This window comes from Pipra filicauda, unplaced genomic scaffold (assembly GCF_003945595.2).
Source record: "Pipra filicauda isolate LSUMZ 115617 unplaced genomic scaffold, ASM394559v2 scaffold68_size4259465_pilon, whole genome shotgun sequence".
Classification (NCBI taxonomy): Eukaryota; Metazoa; Chordata; class Aves; order Passeriformes; family Pipridae; genus Pipra; species Pipra filicauda.
Genome location: NW_024104853.1, coordinates 74,321 through 98,720, shown reverse-complemented (window position 1 = coordinate 98,720; position 24,400 = coordinate 74,321). Strand labels below are relative to the sequence as shown.

The 24,400-nt window shown below is 38.7% G+C and overlaps 1 protein-coding gene across 3 annotated transcripts in view; it reads left to right on the top strand.

The window, feature by feature from the left end:
- The first annotated feature begins 5,437 nt into the window (after positions 1-5,437).
- The window catches only part of VPS13A (vacuolar protein sorting 13 homolog A), a 93,263-nt gene continuing 74,300 nt past the window's right edge, over positions 5,438-24,400 (top strand). For all 3 annotated transcript variants that reach the window (XM_039388796.1, XM_039388795.1, XM_039388794.1), the window contains exons 1-14: positions 5,438-5,609; positions 15,795-15,838; positions 16,350-16,392; positions 17,325-17,420; positions 17,708-17,809; positions 18,464-18,573; positions 18,844-18,903; positions 19,908-19,967; positions 20,185-20,265; positions 20,688-20,745; positions 22,205-22,332; positions 22,546-22,652; positions 23,313-23,484; positions 23,842-23,904. In XM_039388796.1, the coding sequence (XP_039244730.1) occupies positions 5,510-5,609; positions 15,795-15,838; positions 16,350-16,392; positions 17,325-17,420; positions 17,708-17,809; positions 18,464-18,573; positions 18,844-18,903; positions 19,908-19,967; positions 20,185-20,265; positions 20,688-20,745; positions 22,205-22,332; positions 22,546-22,652; positions 23,313-23,484; positions 23,842-23,904 (1,224 nt within the window). In that variant the 5' untranslated portion in view covers positions 5,438-5,509. The remainder of the gene's footprint in view (positions 5,610-15,794; positions 15,839-16,349; positions 16,393-17,324; positions 17,421-17,707; positions 17,810-18,463; positions 18,574-18,843; positions 18,904-19,907; positions 19,968-20,184; positions 20,266-20,687; positions 20,746-22,204; positions 22,333-22,545; positions 22,653-23,312; positions 23,485-23,841; positions 23,905-24,400) is intronic.

Genomic DNA, 24,400 nt, shown 5'->3' with positions numbered 1-24,400 from the left:
CAAAAGAACACAAAAACAACTAAACAGTAATCCTGAACCCAAAAGTCCCCTTCGAGTAAAGGAAACAGTTGGATACTTCTCTGTCCTCTAGCGCGACTCTAACCACGGCCGGCAGGGGGCGCTGTTGGGTCACTGGAGGAGCAGAGCCCGCAGTTGCTCAGCGTTGGTCGGCAGGGGGCGCTGTTGGGCGCTGGCAGTCGCTGTGTGAGGCCCTGGAGCGGGAGAAGCCGAAAATGGAGATTTCCCCCTCCACCGAGGAGGGGGAGGGGAAAAAGGGGAAAGGAGGGCAGTTTCTTTCCCATGAAACTCACGCTGTCTGCGGCTGGCTGTGGTTGGGACTCCCCCCCCTCCTCGATGAGCACAAAATGCTGCCAAAACATGGGACTGGAGGAGGGAAAAAGAAAAAACGACCCCCTCCCCAAAAGGTTCCTCTGCAGGATACGCCAAACCTCTCCGATGAAATCTGAGCAGGTCCAGCTGGCGACAGAGCAGATTGCAGGCAAGCCGAGGCTGCAGAACAGCCAGATGACCAGGTCGACAGCAAAACGGCCAACACACATCTTGCCACTGTTAAGGCAAAAAGTGAAGTGCCTCTTTCCAAAGAGAGGAGGGGAGAAAAACTCCCCTCCCCTCCCTCCCCCACACCCCAGCCTTAGAGAAGGCTATCAGCCTGGAACACAGGTCTGCCAGCTAGTTCTTTTGTATAGTCAATTACCCCTTCCCCCTCCCCCGTTCAACACCTTCCTTTACAGCGAGACAGGAAAAAGGAAAATTTCTGCTTGGATTTTTAGAACAAGTAAACCTATGACAGGGCTGAACCTGCCTCTTCCCCCATAGGGAAGCCTACTGGGTAAAATCTGTACTCTATGTGTGCTGAATTATCTTGAACTAGCTTTTGTTAGGGATTAGAACTTGTTAGTATTTTGCTTTGAATTAGTATATTGCTTTGAATGTTTTTCCAGTCAGATATTATCACTGGAAATCCTCAAACCTTAACCTGTCCCAATTATATTAATAAAGACTGCCATTCTGTAAACTGTTAATTTGAGTCCTTCAAGGGCACAGATAGACTAATCAAACATTAAGGGTTTGAGAAAATCTCCTGTTTTCATGTGACAGCTTGAACTAATTTTTTTTCCCAGAGAAGTGGGTAAAGATAAAATTCAAGTCATTTCAATATAATAACTTGTTTAAATGGAAAAAAAAAAAAGGTTTTAAACTTTTTCAACATAGTAGGCATAAAGAATCATAGAAATAAAAAACACTTTAATGTCAACAAGTCTATACTGATTTTAAAACCAACACAAGATCCCATAATGTAGGATATAAACAAATATTTGCAACCTAGCTAGGCATGTAACATATCTTCAGCTGTGTTTATCTACTTTTCACACTACTATCAATACGAATGACATACTACATGTGTATAGTTTATAAACCCCTATTTAACTGCAAGACATATATGCAGGTTTCATCCTAATACCCCTGTCCAAAATAAATCAGAACTGGGCCTACCAGAAACGTACATAATCTACTTTACTTTACATTCTGCTCAAAAGGAAGACAGTGTCCTTTTACCAAGACTACATTTTTCCATCAACACTAATTTCTCAGACAAGTCAATTGATTTTGACTGAAATCCAGGTTTTATTTGTAATGCCTTGTGTTTCCTGACAACTACTTTTATGAGTCAAGAAAAAGGCAAGGATATGTAACAAAATATGTTCAGTGTCAGACTTTAAATTTATCCTGCAACAGTACTTCCAGACGGTAAGATAAGTTTGTATTACTTTGCACATGCAAAGTATAGTATCTCCAATTCTGTTTTTCTTTATATGTCATGTTGTTTTTCAGTGCTTATGAGTGACTTAACAAATTTAAAATGAAATGCAAATTCATAAATCTGGTGTAAATTATATTTATAGATACGAAGTATAAATGAAGTATTTATAATGTTAAGTATAGTACTTCATAACTTCTTTTAAAAAACGAGAAGATCTGTCAATATACCAGAGAGACCTCTTTTGTCTATTGATATGTTAGACTACAATTTTGAATAAACTTTGAAGATCAGGGTCTTCTCAGTTGAAAGTGTTCAGGTGGTTGTTGGACTCCTAAAGTTTCTGTTTTGCCAAACTACTGAATGCATTTCTTTGACAATGGCAGGAAGAATATAATTATTCTCTAGTTTGTACCTTGAACTACAAGAACTGTCTTTCAAGTTTAGTTGAAATGTTTTATTGATAAAAAGACCTCGGACTTTTTATTGCACAGCAAGAACGGATGGAAAATTCTGGAGTGGTTTTGTCTTTGGGTTTCAACATGTTTAAGCAGTTCAGGCTCAGTACTATGGACTTACTAGGATTACTACACTTTTGACCAGTTACTACACTGCTGCATGTATAATTGAAGTAGTTTAGCACTTACACATATTTCACCTTGTCCTGAGGAAAAATTTGTGTGAGCAAACATTTCACCATGATTCAGCTGATTCTGAAGGAAATTAAAAACCGTGTGTCTCTGAAAGATTTAGAAATAAGGCATCCCTGCACTGTGTGTTTTGCTGCAGTTATATTCTCAAATACTCCAAGAAATAATTCAAAAAATTTGATAGACCTATAAGATTGATATAATTTTGTTTTGGGGGACATATTAATGAGTTCATCCTGCTTTATTTACTGTACTTCATTCTTTTGAGTCAAAGCCATTTTGAAAGCACTGCCTGCCACACGGAAGAGACAAGGATAAGAATTTTCAGTGCTCCAGTGTGGGTCCCCCATGGGCCACAGATCATGACACAAAAGCTGCTCCTGTGTGGGCATTCCATGGGCTGCAGCCTCTTTAAGGGCACAGCCACTTGCTGTGGTGTGGGGTCTTCCTCAGGCTGCAGGTGAGTATCTGTTCCACTGTGGTCATCCATAGGCTGCAGAGGAACAGCCTGCTCCAGCATGGTCTTCTCGGGCTCCAGGAGAATCTTGTGCTGTTTCTCCCACATTGTTCTCACTTCTTTCACAGCTGCTCTACAGCCTGTTTTACCCTTTTTTAAATAGGGTGTTGCCGTGAAATTTTGGTGCTGAAAAAATCTCCAGAGCAGTTAATTAGGGGTGAGATAAGAAAGGGTTTATTTTGCCAAGGCAGTAGATGTTACACGATGTGCACGCCGGCCATGCCTGAGATGTTACATTTTATAATACCATCCATCCAATCCCAGATGTGTCCACCCTGTGGCCGTTACTCTGGTCCGCCCCGGGGTCCACCCCCTGAGAAATGGGTCTGGGGGTTTTGGGACCCCGTGTTCATCCCACCTTCCTCTTCATCAGAGCACAAAGGGTACATAGTTAACTAATTCTTGACCATATTCTGTGGTTTAGGCCCTGATATGCTGTTCTGCCAACAATCTAGGCCTTGCCTTGACAACAGACTAAACATTTCTGCTATATTCAGGGGTAGGATTGATATAGGGAGCATAGAATGGGGTAAGAGGGTTAAGGAATGTGTAAACAAGGGTGCTAGAGAAAGGGAAAGGGACAAGGGACAAAGGAGGGGGGGGGGTTGCTGCTTTTAAAACCTACTTATAAAACTTACAAGTCTTACAAATATTAGAAAAATAAAAAACCATTAGGGGCTTAAGGGATCAAGGGTCTCAAGAGGTGACTGGATTACTGTTGAAGAGTTCAGCTGTGCCCTGTTGTGGCTCAGTTTGAAGCAGATAGAACTGGCTGTGCCCAGCACAGGGCAGCCCTTTGTCTCTTAGGGAGGCAGCCCTCCATCCCCACAAACCTGCCATGGAAATCTAATACCCCGTGCTATAGAAAACAATATAGAAAATAATAAAATATAAAATACTTAATGTTAATTTCAAACCTAATTATTGCAGTTCCAGGAACAAGTTGGAGGGTAATTCTATTCTTCCTGCTATCAGCAGAGAAAGCCTTGTGGCAGTGTGGCAGAGGAACCTGTGGAGAAATACATCTGGTACAGGTAGCTCAGTTAGCAAGCTGCAGATTGAGTTCTGGGTGGGAGCCTGAGGCAAGAGGCAGTGAACTGTCAACACTTTGGTTAACAAAGGGCACGAAGTCGAGTGTTGCCAGCCAGGTGGATGGACACTGCGAGACACAGCAGGAGCTGAAGACTTAGGAGGAGGAAGACTTGTGTGCAGCTTGGACTGTGAGGATATAAAAGCCCAGGGGTTCCTTGGCTGGGAGTCTCTCCTTAGAGGCACTCGGCTCAAGCTGTTTCTGTGTTACTGCATGGGGAACAAACTGGTTTGTGGAATGGGACATCTGAGACTCTGGTATGGGAAACCTGGGGTCAAATCTCTAGGGAAAACTGGTCTGACTGTGTGAGTATATGTGTATAGAGAGTCAAGCGAGAGCCGTCTGCTGGGAAGGGCCTTCAGTCCCAGCAGTGAAGGTCTCTGGTGTGGGGGTCTGCCAAGGACTCTTGTGAATGGTCAGACCAGGAAGTTTCCTGAACAAACCTTCTGAGCACAGAGGGCTTCGGTACAACCACTCAGGGTAAATATGGCCCAGTGTGATTCAGCATTACCCAAGTCGAAAAACAGCCTGAGAGTTAAGCTCTTTGGAGACAGAAATTCAGTTCAACTTGCTTTAGCCATTATGCCAGTAATAGTTCAGCCATTTTTGAACAGCTTAGTAATTTCTACACTTGCCTAGTCTGAGGGAGAAAAGTATCCAAAAAATCTTTATAGCTATCTCACTTTTAAATCCCTTGGACAAACTGAGGGGTCCAGCCGAAGACAAAAAGATGACTGAGGGACTGGAGTATCTCTCTTATGAAGGCTGAGGAAGCTGGGACTGTTCAGCTCGGAGAAGAGACGACTGAAAGGGGACTTCATCAGTGTCTGTAAGTATCTGAAGGGAGGCTGTCAGGAGGGTGGAGCCAGGCTCTTTTCAGTGGTGCTGAGAAATAGGACAAGAAGCCACACGCAGAAACTGACACACAAGAAGTTCCACCTGAACAGGAAGAACTTCCTTACTGTGTGGGTGGGTGACTGTGCACTGGAACAGATTGTCCACAGAGGTTGTGGAGTCTCCCTAACTGGAGATATTCAAGAACCGTTTGGACGCAATCCTGTGCCACGTGCTCTAGGACGACCTTGCTTGAGCAGGGAGGTTGGACCAGATGACTTCTCTGATAGTCCCTTCCAACCTGACAAATTCTGTGTTAACTCACACCTTACAAGCAAACAAGAGTAGCTAGCGCGAAACCCCTGCATTTCCCATCAGAATCTCTGTACGTACGGAGAGGCCACGAGAAAGATCGGACAGAAGCGGACTGAAGCGGGCTGAAGCAGGCCGAAGTGCGCGGCCCCCACCGGCTCCCGTAGCCTGGGCCAAGCCGCGCCTCTTCATCCCCGGCGCGCAGGGGAGGCGGAGGGGCGGGGGCAGCCTGGAGCCGCCCCCCGGGCCGCGGGGCGGTGCGATCGGCCGCGCAGCTGCAGGAGCCGGGGCGGCGGCGCTGCTGCTGGTGCAGGGGCGGCGGCAGGATGGTGTTTGAGTCGCTGGTCGTGGACGTTCTGAACCGTTTCCTCGGCGACTACGTGGTGAACTTGGACAGCTCCCAGCTGAAGCTGGGCATTTGGGGAGGTATGGGCCTGTCTGCCTTCCCCTGCTGCCGCTGCGTCCCTTCCTGCCCGTCCGGGCTCGCCCTGCCGCCCGCAGCGGGGAGAGGCTGGGGCGGTGTCCCCGGGCGGGGTCCCCGGGCGGGGAGCCGAGCCGGGCCGGGCCGGGCCGGGCCGGGCCGGGCCGGGCCTGCCGAGCCAAGCAGGGCCGTGCTGAGCCGTGCTGGACCGCCTGCCCGACAGCTTAGCCGCCGCTCCACCTGCCTGCAGCTTAAAAATAGCCGTGGGGGCGGGCGGGCTGGAGGCGGTGTCCGCGGCGGGCGCGGGACCGCCGCCTGCGACAGCAGGGAGCGGCCGGGCGGGAGGAGCTGTGGGGAAACAGCTGGCGGGGGGCAAAGAGAAACCCAGGCGAAGTGCTAGGGAGTCATGGACAGCCCGTGGTCTCTGCTGATGGGGCGGACCTTCGCTGGCCGCGGTGCTTCTGACGGTCGCGTAAAGTTTGGAAGGACTGCGCGGGCAGCTTGGAGCTTGGAGCCTGACCCGGCTCTGCGGGAATGTGAAACTGGCGTACGGGCGGTTTCCCCGCCCGGAAATGAACTGAGCATAAACGCCAGGGGCTTGGATGGTATTCGAGTGTCAGGGTCGTGCTCGCGGGAGTGAGTGGCCTCTCTGCGAACGGCGGTGACGTCCCGTCTCTTCTTGGTGCTGTCCTCTGTAGGTCTAGAATATTTGTCACTTTTAGCCTTAAAAACCCAGGAGTAAAGCCTACCTTGATGTTTGCAGAGGTGATGACCAGCTGTACTAGGCGAAGTAGGCAGTGGTCTATAGAATTAAATTAACATGCCAGTTGTGAAGGCAGGAGTGTTCTGTTTGAGTGTACTTTCTTGAGGTCCCTTTAGTAGGTACAAGAAAACAGTATCAAAGGTCTGTCAGGCACAGATGTGTGCAGCGACAAAGCGACCACTTCCAGGGTGCATTCCAGGTGTCTGTAGCGTCAGCAAAAGCAAACACAGAGATTCAGGGTTTTTTTACAGGTATGTTTTTACATCTGTAGGTGTGAAGCACTCTCGAGGTATTCCCTACGTGCAAATCTATTCTTAGGTACTCATATACATTAATCAGATTTTGTAAGCTTCTCCTGGAGCTTTTTGCATCGTGGACATTTTTGTTTTCATGCTTCTGTTTTCCGAAATGACATCCTTATTTGGTTTCATATCTGCAGTAATTTTCTGTCAGTCAAAGTATTTGTAGCATCTTCGTGAAGTTCAGTCTCTATATGGAGTCTTAAACACTGCAACATGATAGGTAAGTGCTGGAGAGAAGGTAGTAGTCCTTGATCTATAGCAGTAAGGCTCAATATAGCATATCCATTACTGATTAAGAGAGGCTTATTTGAAAGGTTTGAGTTAGCGTATCTTTCAGCAAAACTGTGTCATCCTAATTATTTGATTTGTGTACTGAAGTTCTGAAGTTGTCATAGTTTCTTTCAGTTGAGGGAAGGCAGGTAGAATATTTAATGTAAGATATGGAACAATGTGTAAATCTTTTGGGCAATATTTATACATTACAAAAAAGGAAAAGTTTATTTTTCTTGCTCTGTAGATTGCTGGTGGTTACTCATGGCAGTTTATGCCTCTGTGAGGCAACTCTTATGAAATTAGATGCACTTTAACTGTCTTGCTTATTTTTTTTAATTAAATCTCAATAAATTTTACTTTGGAGTTTTGATATTCAGTTGTTTTTTTTTTAATGTACATGTAACTTGGTTTTGTTTTTATTATTTCCTTTTCAAGTAGTTCTTATTTTTTAGAGGCTTTAGTATATTTTTATTCAAATGAAATTTCTCATTTCTCAGAACGGTGCTTGTGTACTACAGCAAAACAATTTTTTTCTCTACACAGCCTGTTTACTTGCTTATTGTGAAAATGGGTATATAAAACTACCTGTATCTTGCTCTAAGAGGCCCAGAACTGCTGTGTAGCATTGGTGAAGCATCATCTTAGGAGTTTATTTTTTTCCTGGTCTACTGCATCATGCTTTTTTGCAGTTTAAACTGTGTTAAATGGTCTGTGCATCTGCAACATTTCTTTCATTCCGAATATCTCAAAGGACCTAGAAATTGCATTCTGCTAGCCAAAAGGCAGTAACTATTAGTAGTAATAGCAGTAGAGTACTGTTTTTATATGGAGTGCATCATTGATTAGCAGATTCCAACACTCACAGTGTATCTGAAGTCTACTGATAATTTTTTTGGCTGGCTGTTTACTAAAATTCTGGAACTAAGGTCTTTTAAAAAAAAACACCACTATTTTTTGTCTTCGTATTTTGTGTAAACTTAATAGTTTTTTGTGTTTGCTTGCATGCTCCCAAAGCAATTCCATTACAGCTGTGTGTTTCCGTGCAGTGTTTGTCTTTGTGTGTCGTGATAAAACTGTTAAATTTTACATAAATCATGTAGTATTGAAATTAAATTTTCCTAAATCTATTAAATGTTCTAGTAGTGATTAAAAAAGAAAAAAAAAGGCAAGTTGTGTGTTTGGGGTTTTTGGTTTGTTTGTTTTTTTGTTTTCCTTCTAACAAATGGCCACTGCTTTTTGAGTGCTAGAGCATTGCACAAGTGCTATATATGTGTCTTAAATTTTTAAAGGCATGCATTTTTTTGCCTCTGAATGATTTAATACCCAAGGGAATTTATTTTTTTTTAAATGCTGTAGGGAGCAAGTTGTGATCTTGTGGTATTTTATAGCTGGCCTGTTTAAATTAAGACTGATAACCTGTTGATAGGCTCTTAATATATGTATAACGCCTAATTTTACAGGGGTTTCAGCTTCTGTAAATTTGAGAGCTTAATTAATGAGTTTTTAATGAGCATGCTTAACATTAACTTTGGTTTTTCATAAATGAGAGAATTCATCATATCATATTAAAGCTATCCAAATTCAATCTGTGTAGTAAAGTTGTGTGATGATGCTGCTCAAACAAAATACATGAACACAGAAATAATTACAGAAATTTTTTTCTTGTTAAAAAGCTCTCAGATTGAATGGTAAAAATGTAGACCGTCTCAATACTAAAGGAAGATGTGATATGTGGAAACACTCATGGCTCAGATTGTTGCAAGAAATGAATGACCTGAAATATAAAAGGCAGTGCAGAAAGGAGAAGGAAGGACAACCTATACAAGTGAAAACAAATGTAATTTGAACATATAAGGCCAGTATTGGAAAGGCCAAGATTCAGAAAAGAACATAACAGGGAAGAAAATCGTATTCCTAAGTAACTCCATTAGTATGAATCGGGGTAAAAGACTACTTTGTTAGGCAGCCATCACAGAAAGCAATGTGATGGGAAGGACTGTGCTTTAATCCCCTTCTTGTTCTGGCCTTCACTTAGTTTCAATGAGCTGTGTTAACAAGTGTGCAAGTACTTGGCTTAGATAAAAGGTTAGATAAGTATTTAGGTAAGTTAGGTATTTTTGAATGCTCTAGACCTAGTAAAGTTACACTTCAATACCTGAAAAAATGCTTGCAGCAATGTGAGATGTATACAGTTATCTTTGACAGGAAGTGCCAGTGAGGTTTCCAAACAGTACAGAGATCAAACACTTTCATCCACGTTCACGATGCAACTGTTTTCTTTTGACTGTGTCTAAGTAACTTTTCATTCAGTGTCTTGGCCAGACCCTCTGTACTGCCCTTTAAAATACTTAATTCTCTATTGACTTGGAACACCTGCTTATTAGGTAATGTCTCAAGCATATTTTTCTTCACTTTTTGTTTGAATATCTGGTATCTCTTGTCAGGGCGGTTCTGTTATTAAGATGCTATAGGCACATAATTGACACATTTGTAACATTTGTAAAAACATTTTTTACTTTTTCTTTTGATTACAGCTACTGTTATAGTAAAGGATAACTAGTTTTGCATACCTTACCTTGTCTAGGTATAGGAGGTGCAAGCATATAGCAGATGCAACCTCCCTCCCTCTCCTTACGTAATGGTAATTTGAATTCACTTGGGGGATGAATAGTATCTAATAGTTTTTGCTGCCTTGAATGACCTGTTTAAACAGGAATAATTATCAGCATAAACATAAGTAGGAAAAGCCTGGCAAAGGCAGTTTGAAGTGGTTAGGAGGGTTCACAAGCTGACAGTGCTGTTGGTAAATAGTAGAAATGCTGTTGAAATATGTGAGCAGGACTGTTGGGTATTGATCAGATTCCAGCTGAGGTGTTTTCAGTTTCTGATCTTCCATCTCTGTTTCTCTCATCTGCCTTCCCTCTCCCCGCCCCTTATTTACAAGACAGCACAGATTAATTAGGTAAAATCTGCGGATTTTTATGTGGATTAATTTTCTTTGCCCTCTTTAACTTCTGTTTACAACCATAACAAAATTTCAGTTAGGCCTCTTTGGTGAAATGGTTTACTGAGTGTTACTGTGTTTACTGAGTGTTACTTCTTGCAAGCTAAATCCTTGGTAGTTGACATTGGTTCATGCACTCAAATCCATGAAATTATTTTGAGTATCTAAAATTAAAACTATAAACCTATTTATTCCAGTATTTTGACAACTGTTTGCTATTGTTGAATTGTTTACAATGTCTAGAGATCAGTAAACGTAAGAATTTGCTTTATAGTGTAGCCTAAGTAAATCCTAGACTGTGCTATAAGTATTTATAAATGTTCTGGCTTTTATTATTGTTTTGGCTGCTAACCTGCTTGTTTAAACCTAGATATTTATACAAACTCCAATTAGTTGTATATACAGTTTTCAAGGTTGCTTAATTGAGTAATTTTTAACCATACACTGGATGCGTTTCTCTCATCGAAACATCCAATTGCTCCCAACAGGGGTACACCACCCCTACCAAAAAAACCCCAACCAACCAACAACAGAAACAAACAATCAAATCCTGATGTATTTTTGTATTCTTGCAATTAGAGTCTCTTGTGAGTGCTCCAAGATAGTAAATTCATTAGCTGTGTTATGTCCTGTAACAAGCCTCCTTGATTTTTCTGTTTCTGTTTATGAGGGCTTTTGGTTTTTTTGCCTCCTACCCCCAACAGAGCAGTCAGGGTTCAGTACAGTTGCGCTCGAATCTATATTTCATAGCAAGTGAAATGGCTGAGTGTGATAAAGACTAAATTTTGGCAATCAAAGAGAATACTGACAGGGTCAGTAGCTGCATTTTAGATTGTGAGTGTGAGTGCAAGCTTTCCAAGGTGTGGTGGCTTTGGAAATAGGAATGTTTAGTCAATCTCTTATGTTCTCTCTCAAGTGTAGGAAAAAGAAAAGTTGCCTAAATATACAAAACACAGCACCTCTTTTGTTAGCCTTTTCTTTGCTTTGATAGTATATTTACTGTGGTCAGACCCTCAATCAAGGTTTTTGTAAGTAAACTGTTATATTTTAATAAATGTGTTTCATTAATTTTGTACTAAAAGTGAGATATTTTGAGTTTTACTAATAGCTATCTTTTCTAATGATTTTAACTAAAACCTTGAACTTTTTAACTGTAAAATCGTAAGTATAGGAAAAACAGTGAAGAATTATGTACCACACTTCCAAATCCCAGCATTTGATGTAGAATTGTCAAAGTCTTTGTGTTTGAAACATTACCGATACCATGTTTATTCTCTGCCATTATGATGTGCTCAGGTAAAATGAGAAATAATTATGCCATCACAAAGTATTGTTTGTAAATTGCTTAAGATAATCCTTACTTTGCAGTACTTTGGTTTTGGAAGCATCAGGGCCCCCAAATTATTTTAACTTAAGTAATTGTGCCTCAGCTGAAATGTGTCATGTGTCAGACCCTTGATAAAAGAGAGGGCATGTTGACTTAGCAATCAGTGAAGAAACTCAACCTAGTTAAACTGCTTCATGTGTTGTATAGTCTTAAGGTTTCCATGTCAGTGTTTTCAACGTGGCTCAACCGACATGCAGAAATTGCATGTTGTGGCCTGTTGCGCCTGGTAATTTGGTTACAAACCTGAACCTTTGCTCTGGATACCATTAGGATTACTTGCTATGAATATAATTAAAATTAGTGATGTCTTCTTGGAGAAGAAAATAGGGTTTTTTTAGTGTTATAATAGTCTCTGCAGAGTAAGCTTTATCAGGGAATAAGTTTAGAATAGAATTGAACCCAGTGATATATAAAACTGTCACCTTATTGTTACCCACAAAGACTATGTAGTTACAGTTACTGGAGTAGTTATAGACTATTGTTGGGAATGCTGTCTTTGCCTGTATATTTTTTTTTCTCTTTTCTATTCTTCCTGGCAAGATGTATGTATCGTAAGGCTTAAAAGTAGAGTCACCAGATATCAAAAAACATCCTTCTGCATGTAGTATTTCTCTGGAAAGGCTGATGTCAGCATTGGTCATTGGTCACAGCCAGCATAGCTTCATGAGAGGGAAGTCCTGCTTATCCAACCTGATTTCCTTTTATATAACCCACCTAGTTGATCAAGGGAAGCCAGTTGATGTAATCTTTTTGGATTTCATTAAAGCTTTCAATAATGTCTTTCACAAGATTCTGCTGGACAAAAGGTCCAGCACACAACTGGGTAAACACATCATGTGGTGGGTGAGCAGTGGGCTCATGGATCAAGCACAGAGGGTAACAGTGAATGGGGTGACATCAGACTGGTAACCTGTCACTAGTGGGGTTCCACAGGGCTCCATCTTGGGCCCTGTGCTCTTCAAACATCTTTATAAATGATAGAATGCAGGACTAGAACGGTTGCTAAGTAAGTCTGCAGATGACACAAAAGTGGGAGGAGCTGTTGAAGGCAGGGAGGCCCTGCAGAGAGATCTCGACAAATGAGAGGACTGGGCAATCACCAACCATATGAAGTTCAACAAGGGCAAGTGCCAGATTCTGCACTTGAGGCAACCCTGAATGTTTGTATAGACTAGGGAATGAGATGCTGAAAAGCAGTGCTGTGGAAAGGGACCTGGGGGTCCTGGTCGACAGCAAGTTGAATATGAGTCAGCAGTGCCCTGGCAGCCAGGAGGGCCAACCGTGTCCTGGGGGGCATCAGGCAAAGCATCGCCAGCCGGTCGAGGGAGGGGATTGTCCTGCTCTGCTCTGCACTGAGGTGGCCTCACCTTGAATAGTTTGCAGTTTTGGGCACCACAACATGGGAAAGATATTAAGCTCTTAGAGAGTGTCCAAAGGAGGGCAATGAAGATGGTGAAGGCCTTGAGGGGAAGCTGTATGAGAAGCAGCTGAGGTCACTTGGTGTGTTCAGCCTGGAGAGGAGGACACTGAAGGGAAACCTCATGGCAGTCTAGAACTTCCTCATGAGGGGCAGAGGAGGGGCAGGCACTGATCTCTTATCTGTGGTGGTCAGTGACAGGACTCGAGGGAATGGCCTGAAGTTGTGCCAGTGGAGGTTTAGATTGGATACTAGAAAAATGTTCTTTACTCAGAGGATGGCTGGGAACTGGAACAGGCTCCCCATGGAAGTGGTCACAGCACCAAGCTAGACAAAGGTCAAGAAGCATTTGGATGAAACTTTCAGGCACATGATGTGACTCTTGGGCATGTTCCTGTGTAGGGTCAAGAGTTGGACTTGATGATCCTGATGGATTGTCCTAGTTAGAACAGCTGGGACCAATTCATCACTGGATGGGTGTAACCCAAAACTGTGTATTCTATAGCCTTCCATGCCATTTCCCAGAAACTGTTATCAATAGAGCATTTACACCCTCTGCCCAGAGCAGCCTGACTCCTCAGGCTATAAACTAGGCGTTATGAGGCCTGCGAGATAGGAAGATGTTCCTGTCCTCACACCCTTTTATGGAATTCCCTGCTCTGAGGGAAGGACTGAGCATTCCTGCCTGAACTGGAGAACATATAAACTTGGAGTTTTGGAACCTTTTTACCACTTGTGGGATCCAGAGGAAGACTGCAGCTCACCGCTCTCAACCGGACTGGGACCACCACCCTCAACTGGACTGCAGTCACCACTTTTGACCAGACTGCAACAGCTCTCCCACCAGCAGATTTTTCCCCTCTCCCTTTACTTTGGACTCGGGGGGTGGGGGGCAAGGAACACCACTTTGTTCATGCCCTAGGGTGCTGGGTTATACATTTGGGTTTTGTGGGTTAAGACCAATTGTTTGTCTGTATAATCATACTTATTGTATTATTTTATTAAATTGTTATTCTGACTTATAATCTCTCTTTTGAGTTGAGTTCATTTCCCCTGCTGGTTAACTTTTAAACCAGCACATGGGTCCCTTCCAACTCAACATGTTTTGTGATTCAATGATATGTCAGATGTATAGAATTCTACTGGAAAGTGATTATAAATCATTGCAATGAAAAAATTAAAAACATTAAAAAATTCATAGTATTTTGTGAATGCTACAAGATGGATGATTTAGTTTACCTGATCAGCTCCTCTGGAACTGTTCAACAGCTTGACCCAACTCTTCTAATGTATTAATTTTTGAGATTTGGGTCCAATTTCTCAAAATTGGTGGTACTTTGAGCAGTTGTTTAATGCCATTAGTACTACATAACTGCAAGAATATTTCTTGCAGTTAGACCTCCCATTTCCCCCTATGTTTTGCCATTTCTAACATGCGTCCCAAAAGAAAAACATTTTAGGTCAATTAAATCTTTATTTGTAATCTCAAATTGTATTCCTTTCCAGGCCTGTAATCTGCTTCTGGTTTACTGAATCTCATTGATGTCCCTGCTCAGTTGTATCAGGTGTCTGTTCCATGTGCATGCATTAACACTATACAATTAATTTTAAAGTAACCGTTTCAGAAGCTCCATCCGTCTTGTAGAATTTGAAGACGACATTGCTTCAGATTACATGCATGTTTTTTAAATTGTGAGTTTTCAGGTCCCTTCCAGTGTTTCTTTGTTATGGCAAGTGTCTGATGTAAAGTATATGGTAAAAACCGATCTTGCAATTCAAATTTTCTTCATTCACAGTGTACTGAAGTTAATTTTTGTCCTAAGACATTTAAATGTTAGATTACTGAAATGCTTCCTGTGAACTTTTGTAAGCTTATAAATAAAACTTGCAAATGTAAAATTTTTGAGAGCTAAAAATTCACTAACAGTTAATTTTGCTGGATTTCTACAAGCATGGGAAGCAGATGGTTGAGGAAAAAGAAGCAAACTTTTAATTTCAAGATGGGTCTTTACAAAAATGTTTAATTTCCAACATTTTTACTTTGCAGAATCTCAGGTTCTTTTTCATGGGTGTACAAGCTCCATGAGAAAATCTCAGGTATTATTTTGTAGCATAAATGAACAGTCTAGTCTTAATCATCTTTCATGAATATTTGAGGTGTAGGTTATGGATATCTTCCACAGCAAAGAGTCTGAGACCACAGGTTGTGGACCACTGTGGCACCCCACCGTAAAGGGGAAGGGAACACCCAAGATTCGTAGTTGCCCATGGTCAAAAAAGAACAACAGAAGTCAGTGTCTGTAAAAACTTACAAAGTTTTATTATTAAACTATACACACAGCATGGAAATTGTTATAAGTTAGTCCTTTATAATATAAACACATGATGGTATATTTTTAATAAGGGATAGGGTGAAAGAGAACAAAGATTAAAAGAGAGGGTAAAAGAAAGAAAGGAGAAAGATCACCAGTCCTGGCTCCAGTGTCAATGCGGCTGATGTGATGTCCAGGGTCCTGGGGCACATGTGTGCCTGAGCTTTGGGGGAGTACCATTTTATAGTAAAGGTTTCCTCACCCTTGAGTTAGGTTTCTTGTTTTCTATGCAAATGAGTTATCATGTGCAGTATGTTCTTCCAGACCTTTCTGGAATGGATCAGAGGGCTTTGGGGATCTTTGGTGGTCCCTACTTACTGATCTTTGGCCAGCAGTCCATGCCCACATCTTGACCTCATTTCTACACTTGTGCTGTACTGTGTTGTGCTCATCTCCAGGAACCAGAACATGGACCTTTATCCCAGAAGAGTTCTACCTCACCTCTGTATGGCCCCCTTTTCCTTTCACATCATGTTTTTTCTCATGGTATGTTCTTACCAACAATTCCTGATTGGCTCCACAGCTATCTGGCTATTGATATTTAAGACATACACATTAGCCCCTGTATTTTCTGGACTTCTGTAACCCACTGATTCAGACTTTGGGATGTTTAGTATGCACCACTACTACTTTTCTTATTGCAGTTTTACTTATTGACTTCTTTTCTTTTAGGAGCTGTAGCACTGAACAATCTGGAAATAAAAGAAAATGCCTTGGTAAGCTAGTGAAAATAAAAATATAACATGAAAAAATTATTCATGATCAATGTTTTGGGTTTGGTGGGCATTTTTTAGTTCTTATTTTAGGATACACTGTCTTTTAAGTGGAAGCTTACTGGTTTGTTTTCTGTATACCTGTGTGGATTATCTGATTAATTTTAGATTAAATTTAGAGGTGAAAGTATATGCCTTTTTTTTTTTTTTTTTACATGAGAGAACTCTCTGCAATTGCTAAAAGAATATGTTTAGGTCAAAAGGAATACTGAAAGATCTTTTTTTTCCTATAGCTTGTGAACCTAGAAACTTGCTCTTGGGAATGTGTTTAGCCTAGCATGACTCAACAGTCTAAATGGGTAGCCTAATGTTTGCTTATCTATTATATTGAATTTTTTTTTCAGTGGTCGAAAGGTTAAATTTGTTGTTAAGGTTATCATAATGTCTTTTCCTGCATGACAACATTTCACAAGTTGCTGAATTGACTTAAATTTTCTGAACTATTTTCTTTCAGAGTCAGATGGATGTGCCATTTAAAGTTAAAGTAGGACATATTGGTAAGTTACATTTTATCATGTACCCATGCGGGAGTTTCTAAACATACTGCTTTTCCTTGCAAGTCACTCAGGCATCTTAAGCAAGTTATTTCCTTACTTTCCTTGAATTGCATACTTTGTGTGCTCTGAAGTTTGTCTCTTCTGGAAAAAAACCCTGTTTGATGGCTCCTTTTCTGAGATGGTAAAGTTAAAATATACTGGAGTCTTGTTTAATCACTTCAATGTTAGTGAGAAAAGAGCCCAACACAGCAAAAATTAGCAATTGGGCAGGACTGGATCTCATTCCTTGTCTTAGCAAGACTCCACAACTGATTTTTGCCTTTCACTTCACTTTCCCCCCTCCTTCCTTGTTTTTGCTAAAATGAAAAGTTTTCTCATTCTAAGTTGATTGTCTTGTAAAAGTTAGTGGCTCCTTAAAGCAAACTAAGTGTGAAACCGTTATACTTCCTTCAAATCTACCCTGGAAATATGTATTTCCCAGTGACTGATTTAATATTTTATTAAAATTGGTGCTTGGATGAAGAATGAGAGACACTGTAACCTCAGGATCCCTGTCTTCACAAAACATAGCATTTAAATGACTGATGATGTATGATCTGCCCATGTGCTTTTCTTGTTCCTGAGGGTGGTGCAGTGGATTTGCAAGGAGAGAGAGGTTGCTGTTATGAAGAGGGAATATAATTCTTGGGAGTAAGGAGAGGATCTAGAGACTTGAGAGTTCTGCTCCTGGAAAAACTTGTCTCATGTTTATTTGTGTGTTGTGTAAAAAATAATACAACCTGAAGGACATTGGCCTCAGATGCACTGTTTCTTTTTCTGTCCAGTGTAATAATTGTTCAAAGATTTTGTGTTTAATGTCAATTATATTTCTAATTTTTTTCCCAGTCAACTATTTAACTGTATACCTCAACCTTTTTCTTCTGTGTTTTTAGGTAAACTTAACCTACAGATTCCATGGCAAAACCTTTATACTCAACCTGTTGAAGCAGTTCTTGATGGAGTTTATTTGCTTATTGTGCCCACAGCCAGTAAGTTAATGTAGAGAAAGAAGTGGATATAGATTGCTGGGATTTCATAAATATCTGGAATAGGTTGATGATATTTGAATGAGCTTGATTCCTAGTAGATACTTCTAGCAAATCCAATCAGATAGTGGAATGGATGCCTTTAATTAATTTGCATTTCATCACCTAACTTTTTGCTGTTATGTAACTGTTATGAAAATGTAAAAATTACTGCTTTTGAAACAGAAAGAAACAGAAAGAAAATGTGTTAGGTTTTTTTGGTATTATACTTTTTTACATTGTGCATTTAGGCATAAAATATGATGCTGAAAAAGAAGCCAGGCAGTTCTTGGAAGCAAGACAAAGGGAATTGCAAAGGATAGAGGAAGCAAAGCAGAAGATAGCTAACCAAGGTAAGAGTGGGAAAAGTTAAGAAAGTGATGCTATTTCTTTCTTTATTTTAATCCAGAAAGATGCAGACTTTGTCCAAGTCTTCTAGATTCCTGTTTGGATACTTAAAAAGTTGTTAGTTACAGTTTAGCTGTAACTGCCATTGTTACTGCAGAACTGGGATCCTGAAAATAAAAGGGTTCAGGTCTTGACAAGGTCTAAGAAGAGCTTTTGGAATACTGCTTATTTGTGTCAGATGTTGCCTGACATTTTGTTTCCTCTTCTTTCATAAGAAAAAATTTAACTTTGTTTCCAGTAGCAAAAATTGTTACAATTACAACCTTTTAAACGTTCTGTTTATTTTGGTTTTTGATAAGTCTGCTCTTTAAATTTGACTTTTGGTACTTTTAGGAAATTTTTATTGGCCACCTTGAATATTGGTGGGTGCAAGTCATACTTTTGAACTACCTGGTTCTTCATGCAGCAAGTAATAAAGCTGTGAAACCTTTTAGTCTGAGGATATAAATATTTCAGATTATGCTGAGCAAACATGTTTTTATACAACTAGAGTACAATGGAATAGAAAATCAGACATTTATCATGCAAACTTTATTATGTTATTGTTTTGTCTAGTTCTAAAAATAATGTAAATAAAATATCAAATTATTTTCTTTTAGATAAAGTAAAAGAGGAGACACAAGACACTTTTGTAGAAAAACTAGTTACTCAGGTCATCAAAAATCTTCAGCTGAAAATTTCCAACATCCATATTCGCTATGAAGATGATGTAAGTACTTTTGTATATCTTAGCATAAAGGGTTGTGCAGTCTAACATGAAATTAGGAACCTGTCTGATTTCTTTTCTCCTAGTTGTTTTCCATGTTGAGAGAATCCTAGTAAAGCTGTGGCATTTTCATAGTCTAAAAAAAAAGAAAAAGAAAAAGAAAAACTGATAAAAAGCTCATAACAAAACGTAAAGATACTTAAATTGTTAGTCAACTGTATCTTATAGACTATGAAATAATCCTTTTTTTGTATTTTCCCCCCGCTCCATTAGATCACAAATCGGAATAACCCTTTGTCATTTGGGATTTCACTTCAGAATCTAAGTTTGCAGGTAATTTTATTTTTCATTGTTTATCTAAAAAGCATGTTGATATATACCAGTAGATTAAGTTACATTTTTGTGTGTTATGCGTTCTGGTAACATGCTGTCTAATGAAAGTATACCTATAATCATCAGCAATGCACAATGGTAACTACTTGGCTTATTAAATTCAACATAAATATTGTGGAAGGGGTGCCATTAAAGATAAAGTGCTATCATTACAATAGATGTTCAGGAGGAAATTCTTCTGCCTGCTGCACTTTGTGGTTGCCAATCCACTTTGTTGGATTTGGGCTATTTGGAATCTCTGAATATTTTACTGAAACTGCCTTGAACTTCAAGAAAGGAAGTTAATTCTTGATAACAGGGAGCAGGGGAAAAAAAGAAAAAAAAAAAGTATGACATCTTTTTTTCAAACTGGAGCTCAATTTTCAAACTGCAAGCTCCACTTTGAAATGCTAAGAATAGTCATCACAGACCGTATAAATTTTTTTTTCTGGAAGATTATGTAGTGGAAGCAGTATGCTAATTGTCCTGAGTTGCTCTGATTCAGTAGTTTTTGCTGAGTAACTGATAATCTTAAAGAAAATGTGTCTAAGTAAACGATGGTTGTCTCGTGAATGCTTGTTCCTAGCACATTTAAGGGTTTTCTTTGGGCTCAAGCTAAAATTAATTACTTCAAGAATTATAAAGGCATTCAGTCCCTTGTTTAGCTCTGTCCAAAGAGCATGCCTAAAAATGATATTGGTGTAAAGGAAAACAGTTTGAAGTACTGAAAACAGAATTTTATCGTATCTTTGATTCTTGTGTGCAGCCTGCACATGCACATATTTATTTTTTGTCAGTAGCCTTACAAAGTTTACACTTAAAATAATAGATGAATCACCTTAAATCAGAAGATGGTGTCCCATTATTTTCCATGGGGTTTAATTATGATGATGGTTTGTTTCAGTTATGATAAGATGTTGGTGAATTATAGATATTGGAGTAACTTTGTATAATTTGCATTTCAGACCTCAGATAAGAATTGGAATCCATGTTTACATGATGAAACTGCCAAGTTGTTCTACAAGGTATAGTATAAACTGTATGCTAGAGAAAGAAATGTTTATACAACTAGCTGCATTGGAGTTTCTTCCACAGAATGTAAGACCAAGAAAACATGTAACTGTATAGGCTCTAAAATAAAAGTAACGTTCTGAATATTTTTATTCATCCAGACTTTGTGAAATCCAAATTACTAATCAAGAATTTGTAAGTGTTAATACATATGTCCTGTTGTATTTTCAGCTTGTACGACTGGATAACCTTTTCGCTTACTGGAATGTGCAATCAGAGATGTTTTACCATGGTGGTTTTGATGAATCATTGGTAAGTAAAGCATGAGATAGTGTATCTGGTATTCTGGTTGAATCTGGGAAACACAGGACATGCTTCACATTTAGTTCTGCTTCCATTTGTCAGTATTGTTTGTAAGTAGAAGCATTTTTAGGATAGTACATGCTAAGGCTTTTATGTGATGGAAGTATAACACCTATCTAAGGAAGTTTGAAAAGAGAAAGTCTTTTGCCAGTTACAAAATTTACACAATTTACGGTCATCTTACTACTATTCAGAGATTTTTGTTAACTGAAATTAGACATTCTGTTTAAAACATAGATATACATATTTTGAACTTTATGGTGTGTTGGAAGGATTATCTGAGACCTGTAATAAATTGCTAACACTTTATATTTTAAAACTTTATCTGGAAATAAAAATGCAACTTATTTTTAACTCCATTGTGTGTGTAGGTTAACTTAAAACAGGGAGTTTCCAGCCACAGTGTGATTCCAGAAGGTTATGATTTTGGTAAGTGGTATTTTATTTGTGATACAGGTGCCTAATTCAGAGGTTGCTACTTTGGCTGTTACTCAAAAATCTTAGTAAAGAGTTCAGTTTAGTCCTGTAAGGGTAACAGTCTTTCTGACAGTGAATACTGTACCACATCTGTAGCCTTAAAAAGGCCTTGATAAAAATGAGTCTTGAGTTATGTATTATTCAAGTGGAATGTCATACAAAACCCTTCCATTGATTAATTCCTTTGCTTAAGAAGTTTAGCAATAATATGTATACCATGTAAGTTTTGTGAATCAGATTGGTTTGAGTATGTTTTTGAGGTCACCTGCTTTATGCGAAGTATCTTTTTTCATGAGAGGTGAATATGGTAATCACACAAGTTTGAAACTGTGGTGAATGGCAATTCTACCTCTTTTAGAACAACTCTTTAGTTTGAGACTTTTATAGAAAGATAATGATCACTGAGTCTGATTCTGTCACTTGATGTAAATCAAACATAATACTTACCTATAAGAAGCATAAAAAATGAAGTTTAGGGAGCAAAATACAGAAAGAAAATTAGTAGAAATGCTACCACACACAGTGTTTAGATAAAAGTAGGATAATCCAGGATTTAAAAAAAGCAAAGGTAAATTGGTGTAAATATGGTTTCATCTTGCAAAAATGCATCTTTGAATTGTATGAACCTTTCAGGGAATTTGGAATATTTGTTATGTAGATAGCCTATCATTATCTCTGTTCTTTGAAACAAAGAACATTATCTCTATTCTTTGAAAACAAAGAATTCTGTTTGATAAAAATATGATTTACACAAATGCAAGTAATATGCAAATTCTTATTGTTGGATCAATTGCTGAAACAGATGAAAATATTGAAATAAACATGGCTTTGAATGGCTGATATTGCCAAAATGTGGAACTGATAAAACAATTCTGCTCTGAATACTTTAATATTGTGATGTCTTATTTTGTGTAGGATCCATATTGATTTTTTTCCATGCTTATTTAGGCTTGGATTTAGAAATATGGAATGTTTGGTTTTATCCACTATTGTGAGTATAATTTATCAAACAGAAAATCATTAGTACACAAAAAAAATAATTCTTACAGAATATGAGTTATATATAGTGAAATAAATGCTATGTTTGAAACTGTCTTGTACTATAAATATATCATAGCCAAAAAAATTAGGTTTTTTACAAATATAAACTAGTAATTGAAACATCTTCACGTAATACTGCATACAGAAAAATTTGTGGTAATGTTTTGTAAACATTTGTTTCACAAATGTTGCCAGAGTGAGACTGAAAAATGAGCATAAATTGTATTATATTTTAAGTTATTTTGGACTCCTTCATGTTTTGTAGTCTGGCATTTTATAATTAATAATCTGGCATAATTTAAGATATGTATAATTTATGATGGTTTTAAATAATTTAATTGCACTTTTTATCTCAACTTGTATTTTTTAGTATTCCGCCCAATTTCAGCTAGAGCCAAACTGCTTATGAATCCTCGATCTGATGTTGACTTTTCATCACCAAAAATGGATTTAGATGTAAACTTACAGAATATAACTGTTGAATTCAACAAGCCACAGGTATAAACTATTTTTCTGAAGTTTTATGTAGTGTGGTAAAGAAGTTAGTTTGTGAGAATAAGAAAAGCAGTCTGAAATTTTACAGTGGACATACAGAATCTATTAACTTCTTAGTCTTGTTTTTCTTTGTAACTGATTTGCTCTTGAAAGGGAATCTTGATACATGTTGTTCTCATAAAGATAATAACTCTCAGTTTGAATTTGTTTGCTTAGTACTTCAGTGTTATGGAGCTTCTTGAGTCTATTGATATGATGACTCGAAATCTGCCATACAGAAAATACAGACCTGATGTTCCATTGCACAACAACGCCAAGACATGGTATGCAGTCTCAGACTTAGAAAATAATTTGTTAGTTATTAATTTGAAATTATTACCAAGGAGTTTTTTCTTACTTAAGGGGGTTAGAAGTAATTTCCTTCTGAAATGAAGTCTTCGAAAGGAAGTCTTCACTTTTGTTTTCACTTGTTTTTCTTAAGCTAGTACTATAAAAAATTGATGAGGACCTCAAACCAAAGCTGAGGACACAATACTTGAAAGCCTATGGTTGCTATCTTAAAGGCTGTTATCAGGAACTTGCATCTTACAGTATTTTATACCGTTAACACTATTTTAATGAATGCCCCCCCATTATATGTTAGGTACTATTACAAGAAAATAAATGTAAAAATAGGCCAACTTTTTCAACCTAGATGACAAAAATTTGATTTTAGAAGATTCCTTACAAATATATTTTTATTATTTTCACACATACATGCATAGATTTATGAGTATTTTTCATACACAGTTACCTTTTAATTTTAGAAAAGAGTAACCTGTAAAATCCTTAAGTTCCTCCACTGATCAGAAGTGCAATATTAGACATGAGATTCCACTCTTCACAGCTTGGAGTTGTATTCATTAATAGTCTGCAAAGCTTTGGAAGTCTTTTCTGTATACTCAAAGAAATGTAAGCTATACTTCATTTGTCTTTGCTTTCAGGTGGCAGTATGTTATTTATGGCGTCCTTGAAGTAAATGTTCAACCTAAGCTCCAAATGTGGTCATGGGAACATATTCGACACCACAGGAAGCAAGTGAAAAACTATAAAGAGATGTATAAAACAAAGATAACATCAAGAAAACCTGATGAAGAAATCTTGAAATTGTTGGAGGTTAGTAATTTTCTGTTGAAGGATTTAATAGTGTTCATCTTGATATTTATTTAGAGTTAAATGTTTACATATTTTTAAGTCAGTTCTAATTTAAAACAAAATTTTCAGTGGCCATACTTGTACCTACATCACTACCTTTTTCTGTTAGTGGTATTAACAAACATAGGAGGTAATTTTTTAAATTAGAAACTTCAGGAAAGAAAAACTTGAAGTGATGTGCTTTTCTTTTCCAGGTTTAAGTTTTCAGATTGAGCAAAATAACTTAGGTTGCATAAATTGAATTGTTCACTGTAAAACTGAGCTGTGACATGTAACAAAAGGAAGTTGTCAAAAAATAATTTCTCACCTCTTTTCCAGGAATTAGAAAAGGCCTTGGATATTTTTAACATCACTCTAGCAAGGCAACAAGCAGAAGTTGAGGTAAAATTCCATAATTTAAATTATCCAAGAGTAACTGAAACATGAGGTTTTGGAGATTTCCAGCAGATGGATTTTAGATCTAGTAATTGAGTTGTGTATCATACAGTCTTTCAATTTTCCTAATATTTCATGGTTTCTACTATAAGGCATAGTTACTTTCAGCTTGTAATTATGCAAAAATTAAGTAACTCCATATACTACTTCTTCAGAGTGACTGATCTGGGATAAATTTCCACATGTGATGAGGAAGATCTGCTGTGGAAAATATGGTCAAAATGTGACAGAGGTCAAGTTGGAAGCAATTATATCCAAAGCTCCGTGGTCCCTCCATCCCCCAACAGTAGACTACTAGTTTATTCCTTTCCTTCATGATACCTTATTATGTAGACTGAACATCTGTTGTGTGTTGACTCTTTGCAGTGTTACTATTCAGAATACCACAAATGCAGAAAACATTTAAGTAGATTATCACAATTAGGCAAGATAATGTGACTTG